This window comes from Pituophis catenifer, unplaced genomic scaffold (genome assembly GCF_029215685.1).
Source record: "Pituophis catenifer annectens isolate HBS135680 unplaced genomic scaffold, rPitCat1.0.hap2 SCAF_8, whole genome shotgun sequence".
Classification (NCBI taxonomy): Eukaryota; Metazoa; Chordata; class Lepidosauria; order Squamata; family Colubridae; genus Pituophis; species Pituophis catenifer.
In genome coordinates, this window is record NW_027256888.1 from 41,952,149 (window position 1) to 41,967,835 (window position 15,687).

The window sequence follows — 15,687 nt, forward strand, 5'->3', positions numbered from 1 at the left end:
CTTGACACCAAAAAAATATTCAAATGGAAAAAGCAAATAGATGTTTTCTTTTTTACAGTCTTGAAAAAAATTATGTTGAAGATGGCCATGTATGGACTTAAAATATTGTCAGAGATGTCTGCTTATTAAAAGACCATTGCTGAAGAAATTTGGAAAATTAAGATTGAAATAACCAGATACGTTTTCTTAGATTAGTTCTATGACTTGATTGGTAATAATAACACTGTTTCTGTTGGTGCCTCTGCAAATGCTGTTTTTCCCATTTTTCTCTTCAAGAAATCTGATTTCAATTGAACACTGTTTCTGGTGACTATATGGATACATTCACGTTTTCCTGACAGAGTGGTCTACCAGTTCTTCTCCCAGGATTTCCTCCCTTTCTTCCCCAATCCTGGATTATTATGGGGATTCCCCCACCCACCAAATATTAATCAGATCTGACTTCCACATTTGGCTGTTGAATTATAGGACAGAAGGTGGGTCAGCAAGAGATTAGCTCTACCCACACTTAATATGTCCTTCATCCCCTTTGTAAGTTCAGGTTAATGTAGTGGGGACTGGATGTATACTTTTCATCTTCTGAATTATGGAATAGGATAGGGATCATGACAAAGGAGGTGGACAGGACACACTTATTCCCATGTACATTTTTTGGAGTGGACTATTGGAAGATGTGACCAGGGCATTTAGTATCTTAAAATACTTTAATCCATATGCCATTCAAGGAAAGCTAGGAAATTCTAAAGAAAAAAATATCTTTCCAAATTTTCTTTTATATTCATCCTCATCAGTTTGCAATAAATCACTGGTCCTTTCACAAATATAGGTAGTCCTTGTTTATTGACCACAATTGGGATGGGCAACCTGGTAGTTAAATGAAACACTGATTAAATGAAAATCACACGACCACAATAGCGCTTACAATTTTACTTCAGTTTTCCTTTGATTCGGCTACTTCCTTCAACTGACCTGGGTTTTTTTTCCCTTTCTCTTTGAGGTTATCTTAGTTTGAGGTAAATAAGCAAGTGGGAATAAGAGCAGAGAGAGGATGTGAAGGTCATAAATATGGGTACTGATCACTTAAGTTGTTTTTTCTAGCACTTTTGTAACTCATACCACCTGTAGGGTTTTTAAAACATTGAAAAAGCTTTCTCCAACCAGAATTAAATGTAATTCATTTACTCTCCAGTTACATATTTAATGTCCCTCCTCCTCCCCCCTTACCCCCAGCTAAAAGTTCTTATTTGTTACTTATTTTTTGAGGTATCCTCAAGCAGGAGAGTAGATGTAAGAATTTCAGGGGTCGCATTGTAAGAATTTCAGGGGTCGCATTAAAACTGAATGAAGAACCTGGGGCCAAGCTGGCCAGTAAAAGGAAGTGTTCTTTGTAAAAGACATACTGAAAACTATGAGATTTGTATTATTAGACATGGTAATGGATATTAATGGTTTTAAAAGGAAACTAGATATATCTAGGGAAGATAAAGCTATCATGTCTACCTGGTTGAATGACTTATCTCACCACTCCAAAATTTGATAAACAGCAGACAGCAATTCAATTGCACCTCACCAGACCGGCTAAATCAGGCAAATGTAAGAACAATGGTTTGCTCTTTTGGTGAAATAAAGTGGGATCCTTTGGAGGCAGAACATTTCTCCAGTGGCCCAAATTCTACCAACTGCAAACAAGGTGCAATGCATCTTGACTGAAGTTCCATCATGAGATAGCTGTTTTGCATGTACTGTAATAATGTGGTCAATTTTTTTTAAATATTACGTTTATACGTTCATAACCAGATTTTAGTATATATCTTACTTTGAACACAAGCTGTGTGTACTCCACAGGTAGTGCTGAACTTGAATACAGAAGTACTCTACTGTAAAATGGCTACTCTATAAAGTATGAATTGATGAGGGTCAAATCTGCCATAAAAATCTGCATTATGGAAATACTGTAGAATATACCATATTGTGTCTTCTAGAAATTTTGTGTAGTGTACTTTACACCTGCAGCTATTCGTACTCAGCTCCTGCATTTAATACTCAGATCTTGCATTTAATAGGTTGTCTTGTATGGTTCCAATGCTGCATTATTAAAATTGCAAAATTAAAGATATAGTACGCACCAGTGGTAAAATCCAATTTTTTTTTACTACTGGTTCTGTGGGCATATCAGGGGAAGGATACTGTAAAATCTCCATTCCCACCCCACTCCAGGGGAAGAATACTGCAAAATCCCCATTCTCTCCCCACTCCTGGGGGAAGGATATTGCAAAATCTCCATTCCCACCCCACTCGGGGGCCAGCTAGAGGTGGTATTTGCTGGTTCTCAAAACTACTCAAAATTTCCGCTACCGGTTCTCCAAACTACTCAAAATTTCCACTACTGGTTCTCCAGAACCTGTCAGAACCTGCTGGATTTCATCCCTGGTGCGCACTGTATACTGTTGGCATTAGGAATATAATTTAGAACATTATAAACAATAGTTTAATTATCTAAGGTTTTTTTTACTGTTACACTCTAGAATCTTCCATTTCAAAGTGGTATTTACAATATGGCAAAAACATCCATAGTGAGCTCTTGAAAACTATTGTAAGAGTTTATCTTAATTGAAAACAAAATGATTGAATTTTATAATTATTCTGTTTGCGGCTGAAGTGGCACATCACATTAAGCTTTAGATGATTAAATGGGAGTGCTGTAATAAATATTATTTGTAGTCTCATGGTCAACCTTAAGCAAAGTATCTCATGAATAAGCATGATGTCAGAATCCAATGTGTATGTTGCAAAAAGGGAGTGGCAACAAAACGTTCAGGAGATTTTTATCCTTAGAATGAAAGCTTTTGGTCATTGGTTTTAGCCAGCTACTTTAGGTTTCTAGTTTATTTTTCAAATCAAAGTCATGTCCACTTCTGCTAATGGTTAGAAAATAAATCCACATTGAGCTACATTTTTGTTTTCAGAAGAAAGTTGACTTGCAGCTTACCCTTTAAAAAACATAACCCCACAGTTCATTCATGCATGTTGATAACCTAACTTCCCACTGGCTTTCAGTATCATTTATCTTGGTATTCATCATATAAATACACTGTTACAGGGAATGGAATGATTTCTCAGGACTGAGCATCCACTGTTTTCACATCATAATGAATCGTCTCCCTTTCCTTTCCTCTTTGGGATCTCCATTGTACAGAGGCCTCCAAATAATAGGTTAGCAAAAGTCCCCCTTTGATTATATTTTTGTTACTGTTGATAAACAAAATTGAATTGAACCTGAAGACTTATTCAAATAGTGGGTCTGTGCTTGCTTCCCTGATTTTGTCTTCGTTGATTCCATCATTACCTGTGTTGGGAGTATTGTTATCAATACTGTGATATGATGCAGAGTTTTTATAACTATATAATCAGCCATTAATATAAGAAAAAGAATTTCTAATTCCTCAGTTACCCCAATACATGCAAAGCATTTCAGGATAAAGAGTCAATACAAGTGCACACAGGAAGGCACTATTCCTGTATAGAAAGAAGGAACAGGCTTGAAATGTAGGAAGTGCTGCAGACAACACAGCTTTTTTCTCTATTCATATAAACCCATGCTGATTCAGGAAGAACTTGACAGCAACAGAGCAAGAGTATACAATTCACAACCCAATGATGAGCACACTTCACTTGGAAGAAGGCTTGATGCATTTTGAAACTCTACATTTTTGGTTGATTTCAAGTACCAGATTAAGAACAGTGTCTTTATAAATCATACTTGGTTGGATTCATGTAATGCGGCTATTACAAACACTGTTTCATTAGCCACAATAGCTGAATTCACATTGAATATTAACAAAACACGTTGTGGCTTAACTTGAATTACATTTTAAATTAAATTTCTAACCAGTAATTTTTCTCAACATTTCTAAGTGAAGGAGAAATGATTCAAGCTTGACATTTACAACAACAAAGAAGTATGGCCGTAAAGTCATAACTGGACTGTTTCCATTTACATAAAAAGACTAGGCAGTAGCAGTAAGAGATGTACAATTAAATAAATTTCAAACACGTATTGTCAATTTAAATCTAAAGACTGCCAGAGGGAGAGAAGCCAAGATCAGGAAACAAGAATTCTGAAGAGAACAGTAAGCAGCAGAACTGATAAAATAACCTAAATGACACGTAGCAATAGTATTTGTTCCACCAAACTTATTTATTTCCAGTTTAAGTCTCAAAAGTTATCAGTACGTCCCAAAGTATATAAAGCTGAATTCTACAGTTACTTTTCCACATGCAGAATTAAATATTCTGCTTTAAAAATGCAAATATCAATACTGAACCTTTTTGGAGAGAAGCCCTATAAATCATTCACAAAAATGAAATTTATTCCTTAACAAAGCAATAAAAGGGAAAAAAAAACCAAAGTCATGAATGTATACTCCTAGACTTCGTTTTCTGCAATATTATCATAGATTTTTGCCAATTATCAAAGAAAAAAGTCCAAGGTTTAATTATCTGAAAAACATTTTGAGTTCTTATAAACATGCAAGACATAAAATTAAACTATTTTTATATGAAAATAAAATTCTTTGGTTGTATTTTTAGTGTAGGATAACCTCAATTTTACCTCTGTAGAAGAGTGATTTAGGACTGTGGTTATTTCACTACATTTTGCCAACATAATACTGAACAGGTGAATAAACTTGCTTATTTTATGTCTGATGCAGGGGACTCTGAGATGAGGGTTTGAGTCAATTCTATTGGATCTAAATAATATAGTTGTTGATAATATATATACTACATAAAGTTCTTCTTTCCTTCTTGGTTTCAAAAGTGCTTATACGAACACATGGACACACTAGGGCAAAAGAGAACAGAGATGAGGAAATAAAGCAAATGTAGAAATACCAAGAACTTATACAATCTACCCACTTATTTGCTTCAACACAAATAAGAAAGTAAGATGCAAGAATTGGAGAGAATTATGCCTATCTCCATTTGAAATTTGAGGTAGGATACTTCCCAAAGCAATGAGTGGCAAAATTAAAAGAAAGGATTCTACACAAAATCATACAGATTTCCTCTAAAAGTTTGAAGGGGTGTTTTTAGCTCTTCAGTTTCTTAGCTACTCAAGTCTGATTGCAGTAGTGTATACTTAAGTACTTGAACTCTATGTAGTGACATGATACAAAAAAGGGTGAAAACCTGATTTCAAGAAATTGAATTCTGGTGCGTTCTGGTAAAACCAGATGAAAAATCTACCTTATTTTACTTGTAACTTAGTTCAACCAACCTACGTTTCTATGCCTCTCAAACAAACCAGTCAGTATTTAATAAGAAAGTTATGGATTATGCTGTATAAAATTTAAAAATCTAGTCAAAATTACATGTTTAAATATTTAATCTATAAAGGTGAGAGAGACAGCAGCATGAAATTAAATATGATAAGGATAATCAACAAGAAATATTAGTGCAAAAATGCAGTAGAAGTACATTTTGAATAAAATAAGAATAGAAAGACACTCTAATTTGTACAAAAAATCACCCCCAGCTCTATATACAGTTTTTTTTTCTATAAATACAACCATAATGAAATGCTTATTTGCAAAATAATAGATCTATGAAAATGTGCTTTGCTGGATTTGTTGCCTTAAAATTCTAATTAGCTGGAAAAAAAAATCTGTGAATAGAAAAAAGTATCTACCATTAGTCAAAATTCTCAATGCACACATACAAAACTTTGTTTTCTTAAATTCAGATTAATTTAAGGCAAAAAACTGATACATATCCTTTAATCCCTGATTGCACTGATTGTTTTCATAAAAGGCTAAACTCAAAAGACAAAGTAAAACTGCATATATTGTTGAAAGTTGCCATACTGCATGTTTTTTGTATCATAGCCATAAAGTAATTATCTTTAATGATTCCCCCTGCCCTTTCCCACCCCATTTGCAGTATTGCATGACATAATCCACAATGTCCAGGACTCTCCATGTCCATGTCCCAAATGCTCAGAAAAGCCTTTTTGGATGATTGTGGGAACTACTGGAGAATGAAATATGAGCATGTAAGCTTTGGCTAATTCCATTTTTTTTGGGGGGGGCATTTCTTCATAAGCAATTGACATTGTTTCTTAATTGTGATGTTTTTACATGAAGCAATGTAAAATTTACCCAATTACATAATCAAAAGCTTACGTTCTTGTATGTGTGGTTTTTGTTCTGTGTATTATGTTACAATTATCTCTGGACAAACATACATAATTTATATGACTACACACTTGCATAATACACATAATAGGAACGTGTCCTACCAGACATTCAGAACTGGTGGACATTATTTATATGAATGTATCCTGATAAATTAATGTATGTCAGGGAGGACAATTAGAATCTGCCTCATTTGTAACGTACCTATAATGGAGCATGAAATTGGCCACGCATTGCTATTGCCTGTTGTAGTTTTTCTTCTTTGGCTCTTCTACAGTGGCAAATCTAAGGAAGAACAATTTAACACCATGTATTCTAAATTTACTTTGGTGGAAAATAATGCTTTTAAAACAATCAAAATAAAGAAACTTTATTTTACTAAATAAAAATACTAAATAAAATAAATAAATTTTATTTGACTAAATCTGTGTTCATCCCAGCTAAGCAAGCTTCATGTGCAGGCTTTGAGTAGAATAGTTGAAGGTGATTCATGTACTTAGGCTGCAATTCTAAGGACACTAAAGCTAGGACAAGTAATTACTGATTTAAGACTGAGCAAATGTTAGAAAAACATTTCTCAGTTTAAATAATTAGTTAATAGCACACATTGCAATATACATTATTCAAAAGCTATCAATAATAATATCAAGGTACATTCTTTCTTGGGTACATTCTCCTTGGAGTTTGCCATTAACAATGAAGTTATTAAATAAAACATACATAATTGAACTGTTCCAATGGAACAAAATTCAAAAGGATTCTGTGCCCCAATGGAAGAAAAAACTTGACACATTAGGGGTGTTCTTTCATACAGCCTCTTATTCTTGGCTCTTTAGCCCACTACCATAAGGGTGGATGGGGTAATATTGACATTTGTTTTTAATCCTACCTACTTAAGCAATATAAACAACATACTATACCACTGTTATTATTTCTCTATACTTGCATAACACTGTGCATTGCAGATAGCAGGAAAGCGATGGGACAGTTGTATTCCTATAAGTTAGTGCATGTTTCCCAAAGCAATAATTTTAATGCATACTTAGCTTGCCAGAAATGTTAGGCAATTTGGCAAACAAAAGCCATTCTGGAGTAGGAAGGCTTAAGTATTTGTATTTCTCTGCTAAATACAAGAATTTATGTTTATACAGCCAATTGTGTCTATTTTTAAAACAGCAAAATAAACCTGAATTTTATTTATTCGATAGCTTTCAATTGGATTAATTATAATTTTATTTAAGTTTTCAAATATTTTGAACAATTAGGTTTTGAAAACTACATACTGTTCTTTTCTCCATGAAACTACTAAGAAAATCATCTATTTCTGTTTTCCCTTCCAGAAAGTCTTCTGCAATAGTGTCCGACTCCTCTTCAGCTTCATGGGCAGCCACTTTCAATCTTGCCTGCAGAGCACTTGCACTGCAACTCTGTGAAAAGAACAGTGTGTAACTTGGAAATGTTCAGTTCATTTCCCAAGGAGGTCCACAGGGATCCCCCACCCCTTGGCAATTTGCAAAGTAGTTACAACAGCTTGTACTGTGCCATTAACCTTAATTAACTACTATAGGTGTCCATCTTTGGATGGGTTGATCAGTTACTTTTTACATAGCTATAGCACTTAGACTTATATACCACTTCATAGTGCTTTTACAGCACTCTCTAAGACGTTTACAGAGTCAGCCTATTGCCCCCAACAATCTGGGTCCTCATTTTACCCACCTCAGAAGGATGGAAGGCTGAGTCAACCTTGAGCAGGTGAGATCTGAACTGCCGAACTACAGCTAGCAGTCAGTTGAAGTAGCCTGCAGTACTGCACTCTAACCACTGCGCCACCTTGGCTCTATTTGCTTTGTTGTATGCCACTTAGAACCATCAGACTGGGACAGTTAAAAAAGGATAAATAAATTATACTTTTAACTCCAAAGAAAAAAAATTAAGAGAAGTTAGTCTCCAAAAAAAGGATGGGATGGGAACTAGAATCTCGTGTTAACAACCTCTGTACAAGTAAGTGAATCATGCTTTGTTTCCTCTTGCAAAAAGGAAAAGCTCACCTCACTAAGCTCATGCTGCCTTTGTACTTTCTTTTCAAATGTGGTTTTCAAATGAATCAGTTGTTCATACTAGAATGAAAATATGGTTTTATTAAACAGGGTCAGAAATCAATTCCCAAATTGCAGAAAATATTTTTCCTCGTACTTACTTTATCTAGTATTGTTTGCCTTTTTGTCTCCAAACTTGGTTCCAATAATAAATTTTTTTCTGCAAGGTAAACCCACTGTTGAATTTTAGAAGAATATCATTTTTTTGATAAAATGTTATTCTAATCAGAAATATTTGGAAGTCTTACTTGCTAGTTCTTCAATACTTTTCACTAAATCATCTTTATCATTAATTATATGCTTCAATTGGGGTAGATTAACAAATTGTTCTAGCAGTATATCTTCTTGTTCATTCATGTCTGTCAGATCCGATATGCTGAATTGCAAAGGAAATAAAAACAGTATTTAGCAACCAGGCAAAATATCTAATGTATTATTTTGACAACTGTATATACTGAGTTTCTTGATAATGTGCCATTTCATTCTGGTGTATATGATATAATGCTAATCCTTATCTCATTAAAAAAATGAACACATATTCAGGATTAATGCTTAATTATTTCCAAAACTTGAATTCAGTCACTGCTACTTTCCTGCGAATGCCATAACGTTTAGAAAATGAATCCTGAGAATTGCCAATGCTCAGGCAAAAACAGTTCATGGCAATTACTACACTAAACAAATGAACAAAGCAGGAACATAGTCAAATACACTGTGTGCACAATTATTAGGCAAGTTGTATTTTGGAGGATTAATTTTATTATTGAATAGCAACAGTGCTCTCGGTCAATCCAAAATGTTAATCAAATGTTACTCAAACCTGAATATTTAAGAAAGTAAAAGTGAGGCTTGGACTTTCTTAGGAGAACATCGATGTGTGCACAATTATTGGGCAACTATTAGTGTGCAGAATTCTTATGCAACTAAATGAAAAATGAAAATTTGCCCATCTCACTCATTTATTCGCATCTGTTAAAGTGACAATAATAAACAACTCAAAGTGTACAAATAAACATTTCTGACATTTCAAACAAAAAAACCCCCCAGTAACCAATATAGCCACCCTCCCTTTCAATAAGAGTCATAAGCCTTCCATTCATGGAGTCTGTCAATTTCTTGATCTGTTGATGGTCAACTTTTTGTGCAGCAGCAACCAGTCTCCCAGACACTGTTCAGAGAGATGTACTGTTTTCCTTCACTGTAAATCTCCCATTTAAGAAGGGCCCACAAGTTCTCAACAGGTTCTCAAATAAGTTTAGATCAGGTGAGGAAGGGGGCCATGTCATTATCCTTTCATCTTTTAAGGCCATGCAATGGACTACTTTGATGCATTCGATGGAGCATTGACCTGCATAAAAAACATGGTCTTGAAAGTTGCAGACTTTTTCCTATACCACTGCTTGAAGAAAGTGTCTTCTAAAAACTGGCAGTAGGGTTTGGGAGTTGATTTTGAGACCATCTTCAACCCAAAAAGGTCCAACTAGCTCATCTTTAATAATACCAGCCCATACCAGTACCCCACCTCCACCTTGCTGGTGTCTGAGTTGAAGTGGAGCTCTGTCCCCGTTACTGATCCAGCCACAGGCCCATTCATCTGGTCCATTAAGAGTCACTCTCATGTCATGAGTCCATAAAACCTTTGAAACAATCTCCTTCAGATATTTCTTGGCCCAGTCTTGCCATTTCAACTTATGTGTCTTGTTCAGTGGTGATCAGGTTTCAGCCTTCCTTACCTTGGCCAGGTCTCTGAGCACTGAACAGTTTCTGGGCACTCCAGATAGTTTGCAGTTCTGGAATATGACAGCACCGGAGGATAATGGGTTCCTGGTAGCTTCAAGTTTGATTCTTTTCAAATCTTTGGCAGTTAATGTGCGTCTTTTTTTCTCAACATGTTTCTTGCAACCCTGTTGACTATTTGCAACAAAACATTTGATGGTTCTGTGATCACGCCCCAATATCTTAGAAATTTCAAGAGTGCTGCAGTATCTTAAAAATTTCAACAGTGCCCCCCAGGCCAAGTTTTCAGCTGTGACATCCTTCTGCAGCCCTCTGCCAGTGAAAACGGAGCTCGGGAAGGTTGAGTGCAGTCCCCTTAGTTCCATTTTCGCTGGCAGAGGGCTGCAGGAGAATGTCACGGCTGAAAACGGCCTGGAAGGGCTGCACACGGCCAAGCTCCATTTCCACTGGCAGAGGCACCGCGGGCTGGTCCTTCGCTGTTTCCAGAGTGACCCTGTGAGCCATATCTAAGCACCCCACATGCTGGATCCAGCCGCGGGCTTGAGTTTGACACTGCTGCACTAAACATTCAAGTTTATACAGCTGGGAGATGGAAAATATCCATTAAAATGATGATATAGTAAAAATAGTCACTTGCCTAATAATTGTGCACAGTATATTTACAAAAATAAAAGTGAAACTGGTACAGTACTGAAGTTTTCACCTTCTACTCAGATTTAGCTAAAGAGATATTTCGCTGATGACTTATTTTATACTACTAGGAACATACTGGCTTTACTGAGATATAGATATAAGTCAAGTCTATGATTTTCAACATTGAGGAACAACTTTTACCCATATTTAGAATACACACACACACTTTTACCTTAGTTCTGATAGTTCTGGAAATACATCTGGAACATCAGGCATTTTGTACCCAAATCCATTCTGGTTTCCCTAAAAAGATTAAACAATATATATGTCCTTAAATAACAATCCAGCTTGCATGATATCTATATGACAGAATACTAAGCTAAACAATAGCAGTTTTTCCTGTACTCAAGTTCTATAAAATCTCTAAAAATTTTGGAGCTCAGAATATCATCTTCTTAAAAGTATGTTCAAGTATTACTAGCAAATTCAATTTCTCTAAATGTTAATATTTGATATTTGAATGGTATCTTTTGGAAATGAACAGCTTGTTTTGTAAGGTACGCTACCAATACATACCTGTGATAATGCTTCTGTTGTTGGAACAGGTAACGGCAAGTCAGTTATCATGCCAAAGGAAGGAGCTGCAGGTCTATCTGTACTATAACTTGAAGAGAGTGATTCTCCAAGGGGCACAGATGCTAGAGACCTATTTGTTTCTTGTGGCAGATATGCAGAAAGAAATGGAAAATTCTGAGCATATGTAGGAATTCCGGTTGGCTTGCTGTAAAGGCTAAAGGGGAAAACAATCTATTATCAGCAAATTATTTTATAGCATTTTCAAGTTATTCTTCTCAAAATGAAATTGTATTAAACATTAAATAGGTTTCTGGTTAAACACATTTGACAATAGCTGTAATTAATTCTAACTGAATGCATGACAAGCCATCCAGTTAATCTTATCAATGCCAGAGTGATCACATAGCATGATTCACCATCTCCTGAGGCATCTAGACATGACTGTTCTTTCAATCCAAGTAATTAAAATTGAGGGGCTAACTAAAACTTCAGCAATGTTTTATTATGTCAGAACTAATGAGTCTTTTCAGTGCTAATATAATCCAAAGTATAAGACATGCACAATATCTAGATGCTGAAATTTAGAAAAGCTTTTGTTTTTAGTGAAAACAAACCTGTAAATGATGGAGTTATGCATCTGATGCTACTACACCTAGGCCAATGGATCCTTGTATTTTGCTGATACCTACTATAAACCCTCGCTTTTCGGGTCGCATACTGTCCCTATTCTGTATCTCCTTTGACCAATTACAAATAAGCATTTGTACTCATATGTTGAGATGGATCAGGGAAAGAAAGATGTTTAGAGCTAAAAGCCTTCAATACTGTAATATAAAATACTTATTTTTTATTTACATGTATTAGCCTTATGCCCAGCAGAGAACAGCTCAATCCAAAACAATAGTTTAAAATTTTATTCAAATCTGACTTTTTAATACAACTGAATGCAGAAGATGAAGGAAGGAAACCAAATTGCTATATAAGGTTGACAGCCACATCCTAATTTAATTATGTTTGATCTGAGTTTGCCCCATAAGTATACACATAGTGATGCTTGAAATTACGGTATTATCTATATTTTAATGTGCTTACTTACTATGGGAATGTTGTTGCGTTGGGAGCCAAAACTGGAGGATTTTTCCAAAATTCATCAAGTATACTTTGAACAATTTTGCCAAGGTCAGAGTGCATTGTAAACTGTTAAAATTATTTAAAAAATTAGCATGGTTAAAAATTATGTGCCATACAACAAAGTCCATTTATTATTGATTTAAATGAAAAAAGGTAGCTTGGTGTAGTGGGTAAGGTTCTGGGCTAGAAATAGAGAGCCTGTGATTTCTATGCTCTCTTAGACATGAACCAATTGGGTGACTTTGAATCAGCTATTCTCTCTCAGCCCACCCTATCTCACAGAATTATTGTTGTGGAGAGACAGGAGTATTACTTATGTTTACTGCCTTGAGATAGATTACATAGATACACAGATGAAAAGGCGTGATACAAATCTAGTAACAAACATGTGGCCTCTCTTAGATGATGGATGCAAGTGACAGTGGTATATACAATGAGGCCGTTTTGTTCTCTGTGTGCAGAAACAGAGCTGACAAATAACCTGAAATAATAAGAACTTAAAACACATCAGGAGCTCTGCAAAAATAGTTTTTAATTTTAAAAAAAAAATAGTTTGGAAAAACCACTCTAAAAATGTGGGGTTTTGTTCAAGAAAGTCCATGGGAAAACTACCTACCAGAACCAAGAGGTCAGCAGATACAAACATTAACAATTCTACAATAAAGTATAACTGTTGCCAGTTGCACATCTTGAAAGAGACATGCATTTTACCATTACTTATTTCAGAAAATGATTCATTTATACATACACTATTAATTAATGGAGAGGTCACATATGCTCCTTGTTTGTCCATTATATGGTGCCGTATTGGGGGGAAAACACTGATGACTGGCTTTTCCTGAGGAAACTGAGGAGGAAGCAAGCTGCAAACACCAAAATATTTGATTATTATCATAACTTCCATATATAATTAAGCACTCTATTGCATCACCTTTTGAAATATAAAATTCACCTTTCTAGAGAATGTGAACAACTAGAAGTTGTTCCTAACAATTTCTAGACAATCACAATCTAGCCAAAAACATAGTTTATCCATTTGAATTCTAGGACTTACAACACAAACAACAAACAGCTGATATACTCTCACTCTGTCAGACAACAACTGAAATAAGTGTCCTACTCAATCTCTGTTTAGGTAATTTTCTGAACCAGATGTTTGAAGATAGTGAACAAAGGCCTTTTTATTGAAATCTCCTAGAAAAAAATGTGAATTTTTATATCAAAATAATTTTAGGTGCACTCCAAGAAAATAAGTTAAAATCAAAATAAGTCAATTTATTTTGATGAAGCAAAACTTCATAAAACTGAATGATGATCATTTAGGTGTGTAAGAAAAAAATGCTGATAAATACAGCTGTTGACAATTTTGCCACATAGATGTAGGCAATGTGCTCCTTGAAAGTCACACAGAAAAAACATTCTCTCCTTAAAATTTATCCAGATTGAAACAGAAGAAAACAAGAGAAAACTCACTCTAGCCCTAATGTGGTGTGATAGAAAATTAACAGAAGACCTTCTAGTTCACGTTGATTCACTAAGCATGATTTTAGTTTTCAACATGACATACAGTCAAATCAAAAGATACTCACATATTTATGTTAATTGTCAGGTTATTTACAGTGAAGGGCAACCGATATTCCACATCTTTTTGTATTTCAGCTATACTAAAAAGAGAAACACGTTTATTAATGTTTCCTGTAATAGTGAAATCAGACACAAATGACTCAATTAAGCATCTTAAAAAGCCCTAATTTCAAAGGTCAGATCAAACAATCATTTCTTCTGTTAGAAACTCTAAATTATAACTAAACTAGAACTGGTTCCTTTAATAGCTTGATTCCCTCCTTCCTATTTTAATCCGCTTAATTTTGAATAAAAGCTCTGTGGACCCCAGAAAATATAAGAACTGGCCTTTGAAGGAAGATTGATCCATGTAGTTGAAACAGAAACTTGTTCACAAGAAAGCCGATAGGAGCATGTGTGGGCAGCAACTTGTTTTGCTGAAGGAAGCTGAGGGCTATTGGTGAACCAGCATTTTACTCACTTCCTGTTACTTGGTCTGTTGTGTAGATGTTTGGGCGGTTTAGGGATGGGGAATTGTGGTGGGTGGGAGTGTGTCTGGGGATTGTTATGTGTGTTGGACCTGGTCTTTGGGTGTTAAGTGAATTTCATTGTATGGGTATACTGTGCATACATGTACAATGACAAGAAAGTTGTTATATTATTACTATTATTACTATTATTATTATTATTATAGAGGGAAGGCCAAATTCCCTTAACTGTACACGGTAATAGTTTTTGGACTGCAACCAAACTATTTTCACTTTGAAAGAGTGGTAGGCATTGCCCTCTGTATGTTAGCTGCTCTTTTCAACTAGGATTTTGTGACTGCTCCTTCTTTGCACTTTTTGTCTCCTCTGGCTTCTAACTTCTGCCTACCAACCCTTTGAAGTTGCAATATCAAGGCACACCTTAAATCAGAGGTCTTCAAACTTGGCAGCTTTAAGACTTGTGGACTTCAACTCCCAGAATTAAAGTCACAAGTCTTCAAGCTGCCAAGTTTGAAGACCTCTGCCTTAAATATACTACTACTACTACTTGAAAAAATATTGTGCATTACACATGCCTTTAAAGAAGTTAAGTGGCCCCTCATTTGCCCTGGTTTGATGACTTGAGTTTTTCAGCTGAGGAGCGAGTCATGCCGCTCTACTGAAGGAAAAAAAAAGCCATGTTTGCCAACAGCAATGGAGAGATCACCCAAGGGAGGTCCTCATATTCTCACACAATCCTTTCCCCCCCCCCCACCTCTGGATTGACTTCCAACCGTTTTATGGAAAAGAGCCGGGCGGCGATTCCCTCCTCCCTTAAGGGGGTGTCACTCACGCGGCATGGGCGCTGCGCAGGGACTCGATCTGCCGCTGCCGCTGCTGCTGGAGGCTGGTGAGAGTCGAAGGCAACGCTATTCCGCCGGCGGAAGAGGAGGAAGAGGTGGTGGCGGCGGGGGTGGCCCCGCCGCCGCTACCCGCTTTGGAGTAGTGGAAGAGCCAGCTCATCCTCTTCTAGCCCCTTCCTTGCTAACCGAGAGGGGGGGGGGGGAAACACCAGACGGTGCGCGGCCTTCCCTTGGCTTCTCCGTCAGCGGCGTCGCCGCCACCACCTCGCCTCCTTCCGCGGGTCTCTCGCCTGTCCCAGCAGAACGTGAAGAAAAGCCCCGGAGACAACGAGGACAAGCGACACAGCCGTTCCGCCTGCCGGACCCGAGTGACCAAACACGCCTGCGCTCGATCCGCTGGGCGGGTCATCACCGCCCGTTGCCT

At 36.4% G+C, this 15,687-nt stretch overlaps 1 protein-coding gene across 2 annotated transcripts; it reads right to left on the reverse strand.

The window, feature by feature from the left end:
• Positions 1–4,179: 4,179 nt before the first annotated feature.
• On the reverse strand, positions 4,180–15,606 carry VPS37A (VPS37A subunit of ESCRT-I). 2 transcript variants are annotated; one of them, XM_070948260.1, is made up of 12 exons: positions 15,254–15,606; positions 13,960–14,034; positions 13,119–13,233; positions 12,336–12,436; positions 11,240–11,453; positions 10,896–10,966; positions 8,542–8,669; positions 8,395–8,453; positions 8,246–8,314; positions 7,478–7,621; positions 6,399–6,479; positions 4,180–4,843 (listed from the first exon to the last, which is right to left on the reverse strand). In XM_070948260.1, exons 1-11 carry the CDS (start codon positions 15,421–15,423, stop codon positions 6,399–6,401), a joined length of 1,227 nt encoding a protein of 408 aa, XP_070804361.1. In that variant the 5' UTR covers positions 15,424–15,606; the 3' UTR covers positions 4,180–4,843. The 2 variants fall into 2 exon arrangements, with proteins under 2 accessions (XP_070804361.1, XP_070804360.1); XM_070948259.1 differs by having other exon boundaries at positions 4,180–5,665.
• Positions 15,607–15,687: the final 81 nt, after the last annotated feature.